We start from the raw sequence: 22,788 nt of genomic DNA, 5'->3' as shown, positions 1-22,788 counted from the left end.
TTTGTTCGACTCTGACCACTATCAAAAGTGGTACCACAGTTCTCCTCATTCTGTGCCAGTGTAGCCAGCACTAGTGCTTTTTGAGCGTGTTACACAAGCAAATCTCTGCTTGTGATGTGATTAGTGTATTCGAAATGCAGAACAAACGCAGATATCGAATACACAAACATTTCACATGATAATTCATCATAGGGGATTTGGGAAAGCATTAGGAATGTTAAGATTATTTATAGTGTCCAGATTGACCAAAAGTCATGAGTTTCTCCCAAACTTCTCAAAAGTTTTTGTTTTTTTTACGTCTTTTCCCATTTCAGTTCATGGTTATGTTTTCTCCATAGTTCTGTGCACAGCATGTTAATGGCATGATTCATCTTGTTTCCTTGCTAAAGTTCATATGATTCATTTCATGCATAAAGAACTTAATATTCATTTAAAATTTAACAAGCCACGTTGCTTATGTGTATAAAGTTAAGAAACCATGAAAATGCACACTAATTGGTATTGGGTAAGAGTTGACTGAGAACACTGCACCACTAGGTTGCTATTTCCTTTGTATTTCTATGAAGCTTAGGACTATATATGGGATCCCTGCTTTCAGCTCTTACCAGTAAATTTGTAGATCTGTTTCATTGTTTGCAATACAGTTGTGTTTTTGCTGTGTGTAAAATTATCCAGGGAACAAATGTGGGAAAAAAAATACTACTGCCATTGCAGGAATAATGTTAAGCTGCTCAGCATGTAACCTTGAGACGGTTCATGAAGAAAAACCAGACTAACCTGTCTGGGTCATTGTTGGCGTTATAGGAGCCGAAGGGAACTGTAAAAGAAATTGAGGAAGTTGGTAGTTGAGGATGCTATTGAGTGTGTCCCCCCCCCCCCCAAGATCTTTATAATTGTTTTCTTGTGCTTTTTAGTTGGGTCCCAACTGACCAAGTGGTATATTATACACTGCAGTTTAATGAATACGTGGTCATTTTCAAGTACTTACAAGACTGAAAGCAAGTCCATATTTTTTCATCCATGTTTGTTTGTGGATTTGCTTTTGCATTTAAAGGGCTGATGACACGAACATGACTCTATGCAATTTCTTAAATAAACTATACAACATGGCAAACATGTTAGATTTCTGTTATAATTATGTGAAAAGAAGCTGTTGTTACGCGAATATCCAACTTTTAATTGCACAGCGCAAGAAAACTGGGTCCGTGGCTCGTGGCCATGCTGTGACGTCAGCGGAAGAACACGCTGCGGTTCTCTGGCTGTTCTACTCAATGGAAATGGCGCATGAAAACGCCGGTGAACTCTCTAGCTCTTCCTCTTCTGGGAGTCTAGAATTGTGTTGTGAGTGGGATAGATTGGAAGAATCAAGTGATGACGAACACGGGTGCATCCAACCGTACAGGTTTGAACCTGTTACTGTGCAATCTGAGAGCGACTCCGACTCGGAAAGCAGACAGGTAGACAGCCCAGCATTGAACACCACAAGGTTGGATAACAAGGATTGGTAGGTCAACCCGTATTTGTTCAAAATGTTACGGAATCAATATTTTAATATTGTGTATTGTTGTCTTGCATGTGTAAACACTGCTTATATCATGTAAGCCGTATGCTACACTGAATACATAGTTCCTAATGGAGCATGCAAACGGCTAACATAATAAGCTTACGACTATGCCTGATCCGTGATACATTTAGGATAATATTGGCAGGTATGTCTTCTAGTTTATGGCTTCTTAGTTTTATCCTTGAATGAAGCAAAATATTTGATAACCTACATCAGTGTAAGCAAATGACAATCTGTAGCCTACTTGTCTGGCTAAGTTAGCTTTCCCTCAGTGTTTGCTTTGAGAAACAAATTCTTTCAACTTGGCAATAAGAGACCACAATGCAAAGGCAAAATACTACAACTGCTACTACAAATCTGTCACATCAACAAACTAGCAAGTGAGGAGGAAGACTAGGCGATATGATGCCCATACCCATAGATCAGTTTTTTTTGTATTAGTACTAAGAAGACGTAAACAAACCATCCAACACCATCGAAGACAGTGCAAGCTTTCACAAGCAAATACATGACTGACATCACGCTGACTTTATGATTACATTTATGATTATCATGTGTACTCTATGATGTGTACTCTATGAGCGCTCTGGAGCGAGTCACTTCCAAGATGGCCACGCAGACCACATGGTTACTATTTTTAGCATCATGTTGGAGCACTCTATAGCTCTACGTACCTTTATCTTATGTCGTTTCACAACACATGTTCTGACAGTTGGACTGTCTTTGGAGGAGTCGCCTTGTCCCAGGCGACTGCTGGATCCGGCGTAGCTACTAGTAGACCCCCTCCGGAATACTGTAGGCACTGCTGATGGTAGCAGCACACGTTTGTGCTGAACTGAACACCCAAGAGATTCTTTTAAGCTGGGAAGGGTGTCAAAACAATCCAAATCGAAGTGTTCAGAGCACAGGACGGATGTTGATGAGGGCTCCCACTTGTCACGAGTGCGCCTGATTTGCTTCACCCACTTCGCATGCAGCTCGGGATCTCTGGGAAATTTGAATAAACTTACCCCATCCTTGTGGGTTTTGGAGCAAAAGCCGGCAACACAACGCGAAGGCATAATAACTATATATATTATAATAATGTATAATAATAATACTAATAATGACAAACTGAACACCTGTCGCATCAACAACAAACTGGTAAGTGAGGAGGAAGATTCTTTCGCTGACGTCATATAGCCCCTCCTCCTCATTCGTCTCCTGGGTGCTGCAGCCCCGTCAAATTTGCCCAAATAGCCGCGTTTTTTATCATAACTTGTAAAATAGACGCCTTCGTGAATTAATACATGGATCATCGGGAATTACTTTTTATGTTATAAAACATCGCCAAAGATGTCAAAAACGTGTCATCAGCCCTTTAAATGAGTAGAGTGTTCTGGAGAAGATGCAAAACTTGTAAGACTTGATGAAAATCTGGTGGTTAAAATATGCTAAGGCTGTGTGTCTGGTTTTGCATAACTGTTTTGAGCAGGACTTCTTCAAGGATTTGCACATATTCTAAAAGCTAGAGGATTTTTCGAGTTAGGCTGGGAGTTCATATATCACGTATGCTTATCCAGACAGCTCTTGAACAAAGACTGAGGGACCATATTCTTCTTCTCAGATTTCAGCTTGAATCATCTCCTCCTCATCCAGTCCAAAGCATATTTTATACTATGGCAGGTTAACAAAAGCAAGTAGACGTAGATGAGGACGTAAATACCGTTTGAAACAAAAAGGCTACACTTTATGGCCAAATGTTTGTGAACTCCAGAGCCTCACACCCATATGTGCCCAAACTGTTGCCACAAATTTGGAAGCACACAATTGTATAGGATGTATTTGTATGCTGTAATGTACAATTTCCCTTCGGTGGAACTAAGGGGCAAGTCCAGGAAGATAAGTAGGAACTGAAAACAACAGGGTTTCAGGATGGGCAGGATATGCTGAAGTGAATGGAGATCTCCTCACTTCAACTAAAGACAAGTTGGCAGAAGCTTTGATAAGTTTTTCTATTATAAAGCTGGCTTTATCTCAGGCATTGGATGTAAATGCTTGGGATATTTAATTCTATTAATTTATTCCTTCATTTGATCCTTATTTATTTAACATATTATTCCATGGGAATTGTGTTGACTAACTGGTGCATACGAGTAAGAACAGAAGTAGGAGTAAGAAAGAACCAGTGTTTATAAAAACAAAGTTACAAAGAACGACCTTCATATTAATCTGGTATAAATCATCGGACTAGATCAGTGATGAAGTCGTGGTCCCAGCTGTAACTTGTTCAAAAGTGCTTCAGGTGTTGCTTCAGGAAGTCCAGCGGAAGAACCAAATACATTTCACTCCAAGTTGATCGCTCATGTTTTCTCTCTCTCTGTCATTTAGATGTCACAAATGTCAACCAGACTCTAGATTTAATGCCACTGCCTACAGACATGCACGTCAAGTCAGAGGGTGTCCGCAGTAACGAACAGTAATCTACTATTACTCGAAAAATGAATGAAAGCCAAGAAGGTTCAACACCGAAAAGAAATGCACATGGTCATTCAGAAACCACTAAGCAATCATGAAATCCTTGGGAGGGGGGAAAAAAACAAACAAACCCTCAAGTACCTGCAAGGCCAGGAAAGAAAATAAAGAGGCTTAACACATATTGAGGAAAATTAATGTATCTGCAGTACATAAACTCATAAATCCTTCCATAAACGTACTTTAAATTGAGCAATTTATCTCAAGGACAATACATCAATAACAGATTTGAGAAAGAAAGAAAGAAAAGCAGCTTTAAAAGTTGTCCGTATTTATTAAACTCAACTGCTCTTTTTGACACTTATAGAAAAGAAACAAGTTTGCTTTACACACAAATTAATTTTACACATTTACCTACTTCATCACATATCCAGTGCTTTAATCCAAACATGAATCATTCTATACAGCATAACTACAGTACATTAGTCCAACTCCTGGGATCATCTGCATATAAAATTAACAAAAAATAAAACTGTCATCCACTGTGACCTATGTGTGACCAAAAGTGTGTGGATAGCCAATTAAATCACACTTGTATGTGTTTTTTGAACATTCCACTCCAGAGGTGTGAAGTGTGGCTGTGAGAGCATTACTGAGGCCAGGTACTGATGTCCGGTGAGCAGGTCCAGCATACAGTCTGCATTCCAGTTCATCTCAAAAGGTGTTCAGCGGGGTTGAGTTCAGGGCTCTGTACAGGCCACTCAAATTCTTCCACTCAAACAATGCCTTTATGGACCTTGCTTTGTGCACAGGGGCACGGTCATGTTCCAGTGAAGAGAAATCTTAAGGCTACAGCATACAAAGACATTCTAGACAACAGGTGGGTTGGATCTGACGTTACATCTGCCTCATTAGATACGCAAGACGTGAAGTGGTGGTCAACTGAGCTCACTGTTCATAAACCGTTACTGTCGCTGAGGTGTCTTGCTAGTCGTGAAAATGCCCTGCGCTAGCGTGTTTCGGGCCGCTTGAATCGAACAAAGCGTGAAACTGAAAAAAAGTTTTTCCCGGGTTCCCTGTGAAGTGACAAAGGGCGAACAAGCAAAGGATTTTACCAAAAGACGATGAGAAAGGTGGCTTTTGAACCTTTCACTGCGATTGAAGGGAGCCGAGTCAAAGAACACACAAGGTTGCCGTAATTACTTTGTGAAAGGTTTGTTAATTCCTCCGATTTATTTCGTTTGGATTCGCAGAAGATTTTTCTTGCCATTTTCTGTTATTTCATGATGTTCTGAAGTTTAGATCAAGTGTTTTTGTTTACTGTTTGATCACGGTCGACATATTGTAAACTAATGCATGTTTTCACTTTATCAGGATGTCCTAGGAATGTTTACAAGCACGATGATGTAGCTTGGGCTCCTACTCCGAACTAGACAGATAAGGTAATTGCGATGATCTATGTAAACAAAAGCAGAGCTCACAAGTTAACAGCACGAAACTATTTTCCTGACCATGCAGTTACAGCGAGCCATGATAACTTCTCTGTCCTGTTTCATAGAATACACTAATACCCAGGTGTTTAAAGGGGTTTCTTTGTGAATGATTTATCTGAAAGAGAAGAGCAGGGAGGATCGAGAATTGAGCAGCTGTAGTTTGTTTACACCCGATACTAAAACTTGTGTCCTAGCAGTCATTACAAAGATGCATACAGAAAGCCCATAAATGCCTATTTACCCAGGCATAAACAATACAGGATTTATCTTGTAGTGTCTTGATCCACAGATCTTTAACGCAACCACATAAGTTGTACACCTCCATGCTCTTCCAGATTTTCATCCGTTTTTCCATGTAGAACGATGTCTGCAGCACCAGGTAGTTTGAGATGTCGGGGAACTCAGCAGCTGGATAGTTTTTTCAAATCATAGGAAAAAAATCCTTCTTTCTTAATCTCTCTCATTATGAAAAGCAACTTTCTCAAGGTATCTTGACTGTGCATTAGCCTCTAAACTGCGAAAATAGTCAGACACAGTTTCACTAGCTCTTTACATAACGGCGGCCGAATCGGTTTGCCTGACCACCACTTCATTCACTGGAAGTAAACTCATAAGCAAAAGTCACATGACTGAATACAACCAATCACGTGGCAACAGTGTGGAGACGACCAACATATGGTTGTGAAGGTCAGGTGTCCACATAGTGTATGTGCATATTTAACTAGGAGACACACTCACTTAAAATAGGCACTCACATAAGTGTTCCTACAGAAAGATAAAGAGAATAGATTTAAGTAGTGTTGTAGTTAAGTGTATCGAGACAAAGACCAAGACAGGGCGAGACCGAGTCAAAGAGCAGGACCAGACCAGTGTGTGTGAAGGGGGGGGAGGGGTGACAGCTGTTAACAGGAAGAAAAATTTCAAAATTAGCAATGAATCATGTTATTGGTCGCATTTGAAGCAGGAAGTTTTCCATCCAATCACAGTAATGATGTTAACGAATAAATCAGACAATGCATAGACAATTTAGTGAAATCCCCATAGTTGTGGTTTTGACCAGACTTGAAATAAAATCCCGAGTCTTATGTCCAAGACAAGACCGAGTAAAAATTCTGAGACGATACAGAGACCTTCAAAAGTGGCCTTGAGACCAAAAACCTCCCCCCCCCCAAAAAAAATCTTTACAAGTATGAGAGTGTTAAATCTTGTAGTCAGATATTTAACACAGTAATAACCATTTATAATCTTAATTCAATGTTATAGAATATTACATGAAATGTAAAACTGAGTTATGAGGACAAATTATTGATAATGTAGTGGAATGGATTTTTTTTTGGGTACATGTCCAGTGGATTTTTAACTCTGTAGAGGAGCGCCATCTACTGGACCTTAGATGCATCACATAGACAGTAACTCGTTCAGGCAGTGTAGATTGCCAGTACTGCAAAGCTTATTCCTTATCTCCTCTGGCACTTACTTGTTGAGTTATACAGCGTTAATCAGAGTACTCAAGAAAGAGACTCTTAATACTAATTGCCTTTTAAAAGGTAAACTCCATGGTAACATACATTAATTCCAGGAATTATGTGGCCGACAGCCACAATAACAACGTTGTCATGGTTGCTTTCAGATTCTGCATTTCAACTGAAACGGTCACTCTGACACGAAGCATCCTGACTGAACCTTTGGCTCATGGCCTACACATGCAGCAAACTGAAATGAAACTACTCCTCAAGTGCTCACATTTAGAGTACAAATAAACGACATCCTGAAACAATCCACACAAGCTCCTTTCACAAATTCTCTTGGCTTTACGAGCAGACCATCCATCTGCTTGCATCACAAAACCAAAGTGCATTCAAGAACATACTACATATAAGCCACAGCTTCACCGCAAGCCTGCATACCTACATGAGCAAACACACAGTGCTTGTATTTGAACATCTGTGAGAGTGTGTCAACCCTTCCAATCCCAAGGTATACACAGATCACCATCCTGCATGACAGAGTAGAAGTGTGAGACACAGAGGTGCAGGCCCTTCATATAAGGAGACCTCTCCTCGATCAAACGCCTGCAGCATGGGATCATCTGACTGCTGGAGACACTGGGCTCTTTGGACAGACTCCACAGAGACAGATCCTGCACGCAAATGGACACCACATCCTCCTCCTCAGCCTCTAACCTGCAGGGCATACAGAGTATAACAAGATGAGAACTGTTACATTACTGTTTCCTGTTAAAGAAACCTAGAATCGAGACATTTTGGAAAATAAGATTCAAACTGAAATCTTTAAGTTATGGGGGAAAATCCGCTCACTGATGTATTTGGTTAAAAGCTAGATTTGCACTCACTGCTCCTTGCGCTGCAGACGTCTGCGGGCCTCAGGGGCGTTACTCTGAAGGAAGTTCTGTAGGTGAACAGGATCACATATGGTGGGGACGATGAAGTGGCCCATCTCATGGAGGCTAGGGCTAGTACGGTCACTACAGTAAACACAAAATACAGAGTACAGAAGGTTAAGTGTTGGAGTGTCAAGGGTTTCCCTGCTCTCAGCACAAGCACCAGACTTCTGAATTCCTCAAGCACTGACACAGTGACAACCTTTTACCAGCACGTCAGTGGCGCAGCAGCTCACATGGCCATACCATGAGAAACAAGACTCGTTTATAATTAGCTACGTTGCTCTTCATGAGAACAATTTGATCTTCCAAATAAAACAACCAGAATCAAAATCCAGTGAAAACTGAGGGAGTAGCAGCGATTTTCCTGAAAGTTCATAAACCGGCCTAATTAGCAACTCCTTAAAGAGAAATCACAAAACCAGGGAGCAACTTTTGTGCCGACTGATGAGATCTTCCAAACAAACAAGCAAAATCCAGTGAGAACTCCGGGAGGAGTAGCAAGTTTTGTGAATTGTGGACGGACAGACGGACACCACGTGATGGCAGTAGCTCACCATGCTATGGCTGCGTGAGCTAATAATAAGAATGGGTCTGGTCAAAGAACTGACTTTTTTTGTTCTGTCTGGACCTTTATTTACAAAGTCTGATGTGGTTTTAGAATGAAACATCACTTTAATAATAATAATAATAATTATTATTATTCAGGGCGGCATGGTGGTGTAGTGGTTAGCGCTGTCGCCTCACAGTAAGAAGGTCCAGGTTCGAGCCCCGTGGCCGGCGAGGGCCTTTCTGTGCGGAGTTTGCATGTTCTCCCCGTGTCCGCGTGGGTTTCCTCCGGGTGCTCCGGTTTCCCCCGCAGTCCAAAGACATGCAGGTTAGGTTAACTGGTGACTCTAAATTGACCGTAGGTGTGAATGTGAGTGTGAATGGTTGTCTGTGTCTATGTGTCAGCCCTGTGATGACCTGGCGACTTGTCCAGGGTGTACCCCGCCTTTTGCCCGTAGTCAGCTGGGATAGGCTCCAGCTTGCCTGCGACCCTGGAGAACAGGATATAGCAGCTAGAGATAATGAGATCAGATGAATAATAATTCAACTTTGTACATCAGCTGCCGGTGGCACGGTGGTGTAGTGATTAGCACTGTCACCTCACAGCACAAAAGTTCTGGGTTTGAGCCCAGTGGCTGACGGGGCCTTTCTGTGTGGAGTTTGCATGTTCTGTATCTGCATGGATTTCCTCCCAAAGACATGCAGTTAGGTTAACTGGCTACTCTAAATTGCCCAGAGGTGTGTATGTGTACCTGCCACCACACAGCCTAATCTAGGAATTTGAAAATAGGGGACAGATCCTCACTAGTTGTAGAAACAGGGGACAGAAAATATTAACATGGGTAAAAATATCCCTCATTTGTTCCAGTTAGTGGGGACAGAAAAATAAGTAATACATTGGTAGATATTTTCAAGAGTATATCTATAAACAGAACAGTTTTATTAATCTTTACTTTTAGAATATCATTAACATAATACTAAATTGAACTTTCAACAAGAAAAATTAAACAAATTACTCAAAAAAAACCACCAACAACTAGCAATCATGTAGAATGTGTAAGATTACCAGGACTACAAAAATGCAGAAAAATAGGCTTTTCTTATCCAAATGCACCTGTTGGTTCAAAAGTTAGTGCAGAGCACAACATGAAGTTACCTTAAAATATAATATAAATGCCTCAGCTTTCATGTAAGAAAAAAAAAAAAACTATTAATACTAGTACTGTGTGCAGGCAGTCTCTCCTGAAGACTAAATTAAACAATAATTATAAACTAATAAAATAAATGGCTCAGGCTTCATAGAAGAAAAAAAAACAATTTGAACAGAATCTCACAGTATGATGCTGAAGCTGCCTAAACAATGGAAAATAAAATACCATTTTGGCAAAAATGTTGGCATCCATTAATTTCTTGTATTAAGTAAAAAAAAAAATAAAGTGCACACAGTCCTTCACTGTAAACATAGCACACTTTCAGTAACAGAATTTAAGCCTATATAAACACTGACTCAAGCCCTGTGATGACCTGGCGACTTGTCCAGGGTGTACCCCGCCTTTCGCCCGTAGTCAGCTGGGATAGGCTCCAGCTTGCCTGCGACCCTGTAGAAGGATAAAGCGGCTAGAGATAATGAGATGAGATGAGATGAGATGAGAAACACTGACTCACACATCATGCAATGTTGCCAGATACTGCTGACGTTTTCCAGCCCCGCCAAAATGAACTTAAAACCGCCCAATCTGGCAACACTGCGCACATGCTGCTTCTCTTGAACGTATACACGGAAGTAAGGCGGAAGGTAGTTTGTTGACGTCACTGCAAGACGACGCCAACGATTGGTCAAATTTGCGGGAAAGTTGCGGTGATTGGATATAATTGCAACACCGCCCTGAATTCACGGGGATTGGTTGAATTTGCGTTGACGTTGCAAATCGCGAAATCCTGGAGGGTCTGAATGTTATGTTTGGATGAGACAGAACGATATGCCATGTGCTTTTGGGTATTTTTAAAACACTTCACACGATTGGTTGAGATACACTGTCTTCTGGTTCAGTGACCAATGATATAATAGTTCACAAAACTGTTTTACCCGCTAAATAAACCATTCGGAATACTTCGGTCCTTTCCGATATTTTCCGATTGGTGTGTAAACAACGCTATATTTACCGCAGTGCTTGCTAGCGGGTGCTGACAAATTGATACGCACAAGATTCAGTAAAACGCGACTACACGGTCTCTACTTATAAATGTGCGACAAAATGAATAGATACGCGATATCACTCTCGCGCCCAAAAAGTGGATGTGCGACAGACAGATAAAAAACACGTATTATCGCGTATTACGCGCCCTAGATTAGGCTCTGCACCAGATGAGGGTTTGGGGCCCTCTGGTGTGCTATAACCACTCAAAAGAATTTACAGAAGCTAGCTGATGGTGTCAACTCAACTGTGAGAATGGCAACAGACAGACAGACAGCTACTGCCCAGAACAGGTCCACTTTAACAGCAGAATCTGACTTTCACAAGCAGCTTGTTTTGATTTGAGCTGATTCAAACAATACCCAGTGAAAACAATGAAGAGAACACTTTTGATAGCATGGAAGGGGGGGGAGGAGATTTCCTCATATTACACTGGTGAACCCTGTTTGTACACGCTTTGAACCAGGTCAGCTTTGTCCTCTTTCACATTACCCATTTACATTAGACTACAAAATATTTTAGGAGAGTCACCTGACTCTGTTAAGGCATAAGGCTTGGTTCTGTACAACAGTAGTCTGGCTAACGCGACTTCAAAGCTCTGCGAGCATTTGGTCTGGCAAAGATATTAAGCCCAACCGTTTCCCAAAGCGCGTGGTTGACCCGCCTCCCTGAAATGCCTCAGTTTGCTACTGGTCGAAGCCAGAAAAGGCTGTGACGAAGCTTAAACCAATCACATCACTCTTTCCTCTGATGTATGTGACGCGATGGGGCTAACTGGTAGATTAAACTCTTACCGAAGCCGGTCGGGAGCAAGGCGAAAACAGCCTTCCTTTCAATAAATACCTCCAGGGCTGCTCTTTGCTCCGTTTTCAATGAGAACTTGCTCCATGTTCGTAATGTTTCTAGTGAATGAAGCGCTTCCGGCATAGATTCTGTAAACAATCTGTGGCTTCCGGTCGCAGTTCTACTACGTCACTGCCTTGAACATGCCTCTACCCAGGGCCGTTGGAGATGCTCAAAGTTGATTGGCTCCCGATTTTTCGGGAGCTTGGAAGAGCTGTAGATAGCTTGCCTGGCCAGACTAAGCTCGCAACAAGCCCTCGTGTTGCGTCACGCTTAGGATGGGCGGGCCCAGGCTAGTACAACAGTACACAAAAACAGTACATTCCAAAGTTTCAACAACACAAGTAGTGAAAATCATTTAGCAATGTTTCTGTAGATGATCCGTATGACCTGTGGGCGGGCTTCCAATTTTGTTTATTTAACTACAACGTGCAACACAGCAACCAGTACACACAGTGAGTAAAAGAATGAGTTGAAAACAGCTTACTTTTCTAGGGTCATGGCGAGTCCCTGTAGGCTGCGAGGGTGGAGGGCGAGTCTGTGAGGCAGCAGTCTCTCGTGAAAGGTGCTGAGGGTGCTATAGTGGTCTTCCAGAGGCAATACCAGACCCACACGCTCCATATGGATCACCTGGATCCCTCCTAACAGGAAACTGATCCTATCCTTTAGCCACTCTGTCTGCTGCAACAGACTGCTGTAACTGGGCAACCTCTCGAAGAGCTGAACACACCAAGCGACATGGATTACAGACCAGACAGACAAAGAGAAATTCTGGCCACAGAAGAAGAGGATTTTAGCACACTTAATAGAGATTAAACACACACACACACACACACACACACACACACACACACACACACACACACACACACTACCTTTGTCCACTCATGATGCACATCCATTGTCCCCAGCATCACATGGCCTGAGGCATTCATTCCTGACTGGTCAGTAAAGACTATTGTGTGCCCTGTGTGGTGAGAAAATGTCAATACAAGAAGGCACGCTGACTCATCTGTTCATACAACAAAAACAACCCATGTATCACATATAATCCTTTTGTGCATAGAGTACCTCTGAGGTTAGGCATGGCCTCTGGGTTCTGTAAAGAGAGGCGGCTCAAACTCTGCATCTGACAGCATCTGTGTGCAATGCCCCATTTGCGCTGCCACCTGCAGGAAGGAGGAAAATACAACATCCTTGCAACACAAAAGTATTTTCACGTGCCCTGTGTCCAAAATCACTCACTATATAGTGAACTATACACTGAGCTCGCCATTTTGTAGTGCTGTCTGAATGTATAGTGAGAATTATTACACCCTATATAGTGGACTCATAGTATCCCGCAGTACACCGTTAAAAGTAGTGTACAACCGATGGTCACTAACCAAGCAATATATACCATCATACATTGCGGTCGCACTGAAAGGGGGGAGAAAAAAAAATGCGTTGGGGTGAATAGACGAAGGAAGAAACACATTATAAATGGACAATCAAGTACAATTAAAAACAGTAAGAGAATAGAAAAAAGCTAAAAAAAGAATAAGACAGACAAAATACAAGAATAAAAGTTACAGTGCAGAGCGAGGAAGTAATCAAAAGCCTCAAACTGGATTTAATAAAAAGACACAAAGCACTTTGTATTTATTAATGTGGGAAATACACTCAGTATATGATGTATTTATCGCAAAAATACATGCATGTATTTATTATTTTGAAAACCCACCAGCCAACTGATCTGGCACGTTTTAATTGTGCAACAGCAATGACGTAAATAACGGCGTGGCGGCGTAGTGTCCGAAAGTGTTTTTTCATTTTACCAATGAGCTCACTGTATAGTCCTCTGTATAGAATTCCCTAGATAGTGAGTAGTGAATGAGTGAGTGAGTGATTTCGGACACAGCCATAGATTCACCACATATGCTATATGGCCAAAAGTATGTGGACACCCAAACATCACACCCACATGTGGGTCTTCCCCAAACTGTTGGCACAAAATTGTATAAATTTCAAAAATTTATATTACAAAATTACAAAATTTCCTTGTCTATAATTGTAAAGCGTCCTTGGTTTTTTTTGAAAGGCGCTATATAAATTTAACTTATTATATTATTATTATGTATAGAATGTCTTTTTATGCTGTAGCGCTCAAACCTGTTTCAAAGCAAGGTTCACAGAGTGCACAAAGACATGGGCTGCCCAGGCTGATGTGGAAGAACTCACATGGTCTGAGCCCTGCCTCAACCCCACTGAGCACCTACGGGATGAACTGGAATCTGGACTGCATGCCAGGCCTTTTTATTTGACATCAGTGTACAACCTCAGTCATGCTCTTGTGGCTGAATGAGCAAATCCCCACAGCCATATTCCAAAATCTAGAGGAAAGCCTTCCCAGTAGAGTGGACGCTGTTAGAACAGCAAAGAGGGGACCAACTCCATATTAATGCCCATGGTTTCGGAATGGGCATATATGGGTGTCAGGTATCCACATACTTTCCCCAATATAGTGCAGGAATGCTGACGCCGGCTCAGTCAATGCCCTTGTCCATGATTTTTTTTTTCTCCTAAACTAATTAAATAGCTTTGGATGCATGTATGTCAAAGCTGACCTGATATCAAGCAGGCCCAGTTTTTCAATAAGCTCTCTCTTCAGTCTCTTCAGCTCGGCTCGTCTGGGAACGCTGGCTTTCTGCTTCTTACTGGCCTCTCGTTGATTGTTCCTCAGCCACAGGCTGCAAAATCAGAGTGTTCAACTGTTTGCGCAAGATAATACTTTTGCATTTCAGAACTACTTTAACTGAAAAGTAATCAATCCAGAGATGCTAAAGACAGTGTCATGGTTACAATAATGCTGACAGGGACTTGTGACTTACAACGAGTAATATTTGTTGTATATTCCTCAGTTATGCTGCTTTAACTTTGCAAAGAAACCTTTATATTCCTTGACAACACGAAAATGAAAGCCTAATGGCATGCAAGCCTATGACACTGCTTGAGAACTAGACGACACACACCAAGGTCAATTCCACTAGCGATAATTAAGGTACAACAGCAGCTCAGATTGAAGTTAAAGAGAAAATCTGTTTTGTTTTGAATCCTGGGCCCAATTTTCCCATCTTTCTTGGGTCCAAATTTTTACTAGGGACAAAAACGATCCAGTATCAAACCAGTATTCAGTTAGAACACTATAACTGGCAACTGCAAAATGGCTATACGATGTAATCCTATGGGGTGATTTACCCTTCTTTTCTCCCTGTCTTTGACGTAGCACCACATTCAGTGCCTGTAGTCAATTACCACATGGGCTGTTTTCTGATGTTTACAAAAGGAGACATAAAAGAATTTGTGAAGAAGTAGTAGTCCATTTCCAAAGTAATACCTGAATATTTCGCTGATTACAACAATATGGATGAGGCATTTGAATGTAATGGCCATCGCTATTTATATGAGCCAGAGCATACAGCCCCCATGCAGTAATCCACTACAGGCACTGAATGGGGTGCTGCATCACAGACTGGAAGAAGAGAAAGCTAAAACAACGGCTCTACAGTCATTTTCAACAGCTTCTTAGCAGTTACTGAGATAAACAGACACGTGCATCTCTGTGGGGATCCTTAAGCACATTCTGTACTCTAAACATGAGAACAAAAAACACTGGAGAGGTGCAGGTTCCTGTTATGAAACCAAATTAGAAATTACAGGCAGCCATGTAGCATGTCTTAGTCTGACTTATTTTTAACATCCTATGATTCAAGTTAAACCTTTTAGGAATTCTTCAACATCACATGCATGGAATAAACAGCTTAAGATCAGATCCAGTGTGTTGTGGAATGTATTAAGGATCAGGCTTTATAAAGATGATACAATGGATTGTTTGTGTAGGTTTAAGTTAACCTGAGTGTGGGTTCCACTTTCTTTGCCTGCTCCAGCTCCTGCTCTGGGTCTCGGAAACCTGTGAACGTGTAGTACGTCTTATCCCATTTAATTGGACGATAGAAAGGAATTCCACCTTGCTGTGCTGAGTTTTGGCTTTTGGCAGTGAGTCCCTGCATGTGTTCCACTGACAAGCTACAGGACTTCAAAACATCCACAACTGCACACAGGACATCTTTAGCCTGCAGAGTGAAAGTCACCAAACGGAATCCTGGGAAATGTACAGTAGGAAGACAAAGGTTGTATGAGACAATGAGGCAGGCCACCTGTACTTTGTCTTAACTGTCCCCTAAACAAACTCCTGAACAGATGAAACTTAAGTCAACGTGACAGAAAAGACTGGTTTTAAACAACCAAAAGCAGGAGAATGCATCATGACGCTTGTGTATAAAAGATCACTAATTTGTGCACACTGTTGTATGAGCATTTTGCTGTTCAAATTATAGCAGCACTGGTAGATTACATGGAAAACCTGCTAAAGCCCAATTCTAATGCCAATTTTGTATAACAGTGGACATTAGATTGCAGGCATTTAGCAGACGCTCTTATCCAGAGCGACGTACAACATACCCAGAGCAGCCTGGGGAGCAGCTGGGGGTTAGGTGCCTTGCTCAAGGGCACTTCAGCCATTCCTGCTGGTCCAACCGGCGACCTTTTGGTCCCAAAGCTGCTTCCCCAACCATTAGGCCATGGCTTCCCCAGACAGTAATGACAGTTCAGTTGTTCACCCCTCCTCCCATTGTTCAGGAGGAGACATAAAAATAGAACGTAACTTTTAATGACACTTAAACATAGAACACATTTCTACGAGCCAGTGTGGACGACAACATAATCACACCATAAATTTAGTTCGCATTCTTGCCCACGTACCATGCGTGATGAGCCAGCAGCTAGAAATAGCTGACTGGTCAAACGCAATGTCTCTGGCTAGAGTGGCACATCAGTCTCCAGTAGGAATTTAGTGACTGTCTGACAAACTAACTTTATTTTTTCAAAGGTTTTCAAATTTTAAAACTAGACGGCCTTTCGATTTCATAAAATCGGGAAAATTTAGTTCCCTATGAAATTTGGTCATTGTGATACATGTTTATTTCTAATGTCATCTCACAAAATATCAAGCCATTCTGTGGCTGGGAAGTTATTTAATTTGAGCGGATTCCCGAGCAAATAATGTGCATGAAATCGCTCGCTTCGCGCAATCAAGCAGACAGAGGAAGTCCCTGAGCGCATGCGCAGGTTTACCATCTTCTTCTTTTGGGTTTTACGGCAGCTGACATCCACAGTGTTGCATTACTGCCATCTACAGGTTTACCTTTGACCGTGTACTGACCGTTCCATCATTCTGTCACTAAACGAACAGCTGATCACACTGAGGTGCTCGCTGACCGCCGATATTTATTAGTTTAGTCCTGCGTTTCCTTTCCTTCGCAACATAATGTCTTTTCGTCGCGTTCCGTTACTGTAGTCAGTCTTACACATTTCATTCGCACACTCACATCCGCCATTTTTCTCTCCCGTTTCAAATTTGTATCCCACAATGCCTTGCATGAACAGGGAAAGCCCACCACGTGATGCATGATGTAGTATCTTGAATTGGATCATGGTGAAGCAGGAAAAAATAGCGGAGAATTTAGGGCCACATGGCTCTAAATTCATTAATTGTTCTATTTAAAAAAAAAAAACCTAATAAAATTGGAAGTCTGTGATTCAAATTCAGTAGCTTTCTGTCCACTAAACAAAAATAATTGGGTGTCGGGGAAAATTCTTTTTATGATCTACACCTGAAAAATCTGAAAGGCAGTGTACCTTTAAATAATAAGTTCAATTTATATAGCGCCTTTCTCAAAACCCAAGGTTGCTTTACAATTATAGGAAGAAAAAAAAAAAAAAAGTCCACCAAATAAAGGTCAGGATGTCATTCCAATGGTGTAGCAGCCACAGTCCCACCAAAAGGTGCACGAAAACAAGTCCCACACCACCAGCACAGCTGCCGCCGGGCAACATCACTCAGAACACCGCACCATGGATCTACAAAGTGAGCATAGACACCAGCGCTCTGTGTGGCAGTGCATGTCCCAAACCGCCTGCACAGCCACCGAGAAACATCGCTTGGAACATCACGCCAAGCACTAAAGCACTGCTGCACAGAGCGCTGGACAACTACAATGTTAAAATGAGCAACGAGCTCACTGCAATCCATAGCTAGGAGCACAGGCATCACCCATGGCGAACCAAGGCCTGGAAGGAACCGATGCCCAAAACTGGGTCTGGAGCTACACCACCACCGGTGGACAAATCACTCAAACAAAAAACATCAGACTACACAAACACAAAAAAGAAAAACAAAAGAGAAAATAAAATAAAAAGCTCTGGTGAGAATCGGCAGCCAGAACACACATGGTGTACTCTCAACCAGAAACGGAAATGGACGAAGGACAAGATCACGATTTTATTATACAATTTAATGTTTCAGATTAATCCCCCCCAAAGAGACGCTTTCTCTTCACTGATATTTACCTTGAGTGGTATCTACAAAAAAAGTCCACTAGGCACAAGTCCCAATGACTTCCGTTTCACTACATAGGTAATCACACACACATTCTGTAGACAGCGTGAAGAGCACTATATGCCTTGTGGAACACTATTTGAGATTCAGCCACAGAAAAGACGTAATTATTTGTATGTATTGCTTGACAAAGTTTACATTTAATTCTCCAAGATTAAAGAACTGGCACACTTGGCTTTGTATTTGGTTTGCTAGCCACTTGTAATGGGAAACCGAGCCTATGGTACAGATAGCTCTTGATACAGATTAGCAACTGCACCGTGATGTACCGCAACAGTCTAGTGGAAGTCAGAGTGAGCAGGAGTGTTTTTATGATATCTAACTTAGGCGATTATTCAAAGCTCTTCTCTATGCTAATGAGACATGTTGATTAAGGAGAGTACCAACTTACCAGAATGCTGCACGCCATTGTTGCTCTCGGTTTCCTCCCTTATGTCCCGGAGATAAAAAGTGAGTTTTGTAGGCTTGACAGACATAAAGCCTGGCTTTTGAAGACTCTCCAAATAGCCATTTAATCTTTTGAGAGAGTTTTCATTCACCTCCTGCAAACAGAAAACCATTGCACAAAAACAGGGCTTGAGAAGTTGAGGACTGAATTTACATCCAAAACAGAAAACAACGTTCTGCTTGGGGAACATCAGGACATTTCTTACCCTCTCTTTCGGATGCTGGCCAAAGAAGTCAGGGTGTACCACAAAGTAAAAGGGCCGGAGCGCATTAACAGCATCGGCTCCTGATAGAGCTCTTATTTGAAGTATCTGATTTGCGCTGCATCTGCTGCTGAGCCTGCGTCAGTTAAAGAGGTTGAAGAAATAGCGCACATCACGTATGGGCAGGAAATCAGTCTTCAAATAAAATCTTAAAATTAAAATGCACATTTAAAAGGCCACTTCGGAGAAGTGAAGCTTCTGGGGTTTTTGGTAAGTTGTTGTGTTCCTAGCACAAGTACAGCATACAAACATAATATGGTCCTGTGAACTCCTAGTGCTCAAGCACAACTAATCCTAGAACAAGAGCTTATAATAAAAGGTCAATTTGTGATTTATACAGAGAACATTTATCCCTTGCAAGGTGTCTCCCGTAACCCGGTATGGAAAGTATGAACCGGAACGGGACGGTACATTACAATAACGTTACGTTTTCTAAATATTCAGGGGTTTCATACTTAACATCTTGTACTCACACGGATCACTGTCACGTATTCTTTGATTATCCAGTATTATTATATCCCGTCACATTGTATTAACGTTATATTCACTATATTTTCAATCGAAATTGATCTAAAAGCCCAGAACTCCAATTACGGAATATACCTCGGCATGACATCACAAAGAAATCCCGTGTGGCAGAACGAGCACCATCGAGTAAAATGTGGTTTCACACTGATTGTGAAAATGTGTGTCAAAAAAGATAAGAACTTGAAATGTATACACTGTCAGCTGAAGAAATGAAAAGGTAGAGGAAGAGGCAAGAAATTGTAAAATAGATGAATAAATAGTAGTCAAGTTATACGTTTTGACAATAAAACTAAACAATATTTGTTTTTCTTCTAACTTTATTTATCATACGTGACGGGATGGGTTCACCTATAAAGCGTAAGTACCGATTAACCCCTTTGATGCCCTTGGACGAGTCACGTACGTCATGAAATCTTTTACTGCTGTGCCTTATGACAGAAGAATGTTTTAGGCACTGACTGTAATTCATATGTGCCACTGTGAAGTAAAAGTAATGTGCCATGTAAGGTACATAAAAGGAGGAGGTGTTTATGATGAGTAGCGTACGTCATAAGGCACAGCGGTAAAAGATTTCATGACGTACGTGACTCGTCCAAGGGCATTGAAGGGATTAATAAAATGGTGGATGTGACAGATGGCCCCCTCCTAGAACTGCCACCTTATTGTGGTGGAGGGGTTTGTGTGCTTGAATGATCCTAGGAGCTATGTTGTCGGGGGCATTATGCCCCTGTTAGGGTTTCCCAAGGCAGACAGGTCCTAGGTGACAGGCCAGACCAAGAGCAGTTCACCAAAAAACCCCTATGGAGAAAAAATCCAGGACCGTGACGTCGCCCGGTAGGACGCAGCCGGGGCCCCACCCTGGAGCCAGGCCCGGGGTTGGGGCTCGTATGCGAGCGCTTGGTGGCCGGGCCTTTGCCCATGGGGCTCGGCCGGGCTCAGCCCGAAGAGGTGACGTGGGCCCGACCTCCTGTGGGTTCACCACCCACAGAGGTAGCAGTAGGGGTTTGGTGCAGTGTGGATTGGGTGTCAGTCGAAGGCAGGGGCCTCGACGACCTGATCCCCGGACACAGCGGCTGGCTGTTGGGACATGGAATGTCACTTCGCTGGGGGGGAAGGAGCCTGAGCTTGTGCGGGAGGTTGAGAGGTACCGGCTAGAGATAGTCGGGCTCACCTCCACGCACAGCTTGGGCTCTGGAACCCAGCTCCTCGAGAGGGGCTGGACTTTCCACTTCTCTGGAGTCGCCCGTGGTGAGCGGCGGCGGGCTGGTGTGGGCTTCCTTATAGCTCCCCAGCTCAGCCGCCATGTGTTGGAGTTTACCCCAGTGAACGAGAGGGTCGCCTCTCTGCGCCTTCGGATTGGGGAGAGGGCTCTTGCTGTTGTTTGTGCCTACGGGCCAAATAGCAGTATAGAGTATCCGGCCTTCTTGGAGTCCCTGGGAGAGGTACTGAGGGGTGCTCAGACTGGGGACTCCATTGTGCTACTGGGGGACTTCAATGCTCACGTGGGCGATGACAGTGACACCTGGAGGGGCGTGGTTGGGAGGAACGGCCTCCCCGATCTGAACCCGAGTGGTGTTTTGTTATTGGACTTCTGTGCTAGTCACAGTTTGTCCATAACGAACACCATGTTCGAGCATAGGGGTGTCCATAAGTGCACGTGGCACCAGGACACCTTAGGTCGGAGGTCGATGATCGACTTTGTAGTCGTGTCATCTGATCTCCGACCCTATGTCTTGGACACTCGGGTGAAGAGAGGGGCTGAGTTGTCAACTGATCACCACCTGGTGGTGAGTTGGATCCGCTGGCGGAGGAGGAAGCTGGACAGACCTGGCAGGCCCAAACGTATGGTGAGGGTCTGCTGGGAACGTCTGGCCGAGCACTCTGTTGGGGAGGTCTTTAACTCCCACCTCCGGGAGAGCTTTTCCCAGCTTCCGAGGGAGGCGGGGGACATTGAGTCTGAGTGGACCATGTTCTCTACCTCCATTGTGGATGCAGCTGTTCGGAGCTGTGGCCGCAAGGTCTCCGGTGCCTGTCGTGGCGGCAATCCCCGAACCCGGTGGTGGACACCGGAAGTAAGGGATGCCGTCAAGCTGAAGAAGGAGTCCTATCGGGCCATGTTGACCTCCGGGACTCCTGAGGCAGCCGACAGGTATCGGCAGGCCAGGCGTGCTGCAGCTCGGGCAGTTGCGGAGGCAAAAACTCGGAACTGGGAGGAGTTCGGGGAGGCCATGGAGAAGGACTATCGGTCGGCCTCGAAGAAATTCTGGCAAACCGTCCGGCGCCTCAGGAGGGGGAAGCAGTACTCTGCCAACACTGTTTACAGTGCGGGTGGGGAGCTGTTGACCTCGACTGGGGACATTGTCGGGCGGTGGAAGGAATACTTTGAGGATCTCCTCAATCCCACCGTCATGTCTTCCACTGAGGAGACTGAGGCTGATGACTCAGAGGTGGACTCGTCCATTACCCAAGCCGAAGTCACTGAGGTGGTTTGCAAGCTCCTCGGTGGCAAGGCACCGGGGGTGGATGAGATCCACCCTGAGTATCTCAAGTCTCTGGATGTTGTGGGGCTGTCTTGGTTGACACGCCTCTGCAACATCGCGTGGCGGTCGGGGACAGTGCCTCTGGAGTGGCAGACTGGGGTGGTGGTCCCTCTTTTTAAGAATGGAGCACACTCTCCGGTCCCCTATCACACTTCTCAGCCTCCCAGGGAAAGTTTACTCCAGGGTACTGGAGAGGAGAATTCGACCAATAGTCGAACCTCGGATCCAGGAGGAACAATGCGGTTTTCGTCCTGGTCGCGGAACACTGGACCAGCTCTATACCCTTCATAGGGTGCTCGAGGGTTCATGGGAGTTTGCCCAACCAGTCCACATGTGCTTTGTGGATCTGGAGAAGGCATTCGACCGTGTCCCCCGTGGTATTCTGTGGGGGGTGCTTCGGGAGTATGGGGTTCGGGGCTCTTTGCTAAGGGCTGTCCGGTCCCTGTACAAACGGAGCAGGAGTCTGGTTCGCATTGCCAGCAGTAAGTCAGACCTGTTCCCAGTGCATGTTGGACTCCGTCAGGGCTGCCCTTTGTCACCGGTTCTGTTCATAATTTTTATGGACAGAATTTCTAGGCGCAGCCAGGGGCCGGAAGGAATCCTGTTTGGGAACCACAGGATTTCATCTCTGCTTTTTGCGGATGATGTTGTCCTGTTGGCTTCTTCAAACCAGGACCTTCAGCATGCACTGGGGCGGTTTGCAGTCGAGTGTGAAGCGGCTGGGATGAGAATCAGCACCTCCAAGTCCGAGGCCATGGTTCTCGACCGGAAAAGGGTGGCTTGCCCTCTCCAGGTTGGTGGAGAAGTCCTGCCTCAAGTGGAGGAGTTTAAGTATCTCGGGATCTTGTTCACGAGTGGGGGAAGGATGGAGCGTGAGATCGACAGGCGGATCGGTGCAGCCTCCGCAGTGATGCGGTCGCTTTACCGGTCCGTCGTGGTGAAGAAGGAGCTGAGCCAAAAGGCGAAGCTCTCAATTTACCGGTCGATCTACGTTCCGACTCTCACCTATGGTCAT

The 22,788-nt window shown here is 43.7% G+C and overlaps 1 protein-coding gene and 1 long non-coding RNA gene across 3 annotated transcripts in view; one reads left to right on the top strand and one right to left on the bottom strand.

Moving 5' to 3' along the window:
- The first annotated feature begins 1,435 nt into the window (after window positions 1-1,435).
- Window positions 1,436-22,788, top strand: part of LOC132886876 (uncharacterized) — a 34,445-nt gene continuing 13,092 nt past the window's right edge. For both annotated transcript variants that reach the window (XR_009654737.1, XR_009654738.1), the window contains exon 1: window positions 1,436-1,504. This is a non-coding gene — a long non-coding RNA (uncharacterized LOC132886876). The remainder of the gene's footprint in view (window positions 1,505-22,788) is intronic.
- Window positions 4,649-22,788, bottom strand: part of tcaim (T cell activation inhibitor, mitochondrial) — a 30,239-nt gene continuing 12,099 nt past the window's right edge. Inside the window, exons 3-11 of the mRNA XM_060922057.1 lie at window positions 18,649-18,781; window positions 18,387-18,537; window positions 15,391-15,640; window positions 14,106-14,228; window positions 12,571-12,668; window positions 12,375-12,466; window positions 11,987-12,219; window positions 7,865-7,996; window positions 4,649-7,694 (exon numbers count right to left, since the gene is read on the bottom strand). Coding sequence (XP_060778040.1) covers window positions 7,469-7,694; window positions 7,865-7,996; window positions 11,987-12,219; window positions 12,375-12,466; window positions 12,571-12,668; window positions 14,106-14,228; window positions 15,391-15,640; window positions 18,387-18,537; window positions 18,649-18,781 — 1,438 coding nt within the window. The 3' untranslated portion in view covers window positions 4,649-7,468. The remainder of the gene's footprint in view (window positions 7,695-7,864; window positions 7,997-11,986; window positions 12,220-12,374; window positions 12,467-12,570; window positions 12,669-14,105; window positions 14,229-15,390; window positions 15,641-18,386; window positions 18,538-18,648; window positions 18,782-22,788) is intronic.

Source organism: Neoarius graeffei, chromosome 5 (assembly GCF_027579695.1).
Source record: "Neoarius graeffei isolate fNeoGra1 chromosome 5, fNeoGra1.pri, whole genome shotgun sequence".
In the NCBI taxonomy this organism is placed as follows: Eukaryota; Metazoa; Chordata; class Actinopteri; order Siluriformes; family Ariidae; genus Neoarius; species Neoarius graeffei.
This window is presented reverse-complemented; position numbering and strand designations above follow the sequence as displayed.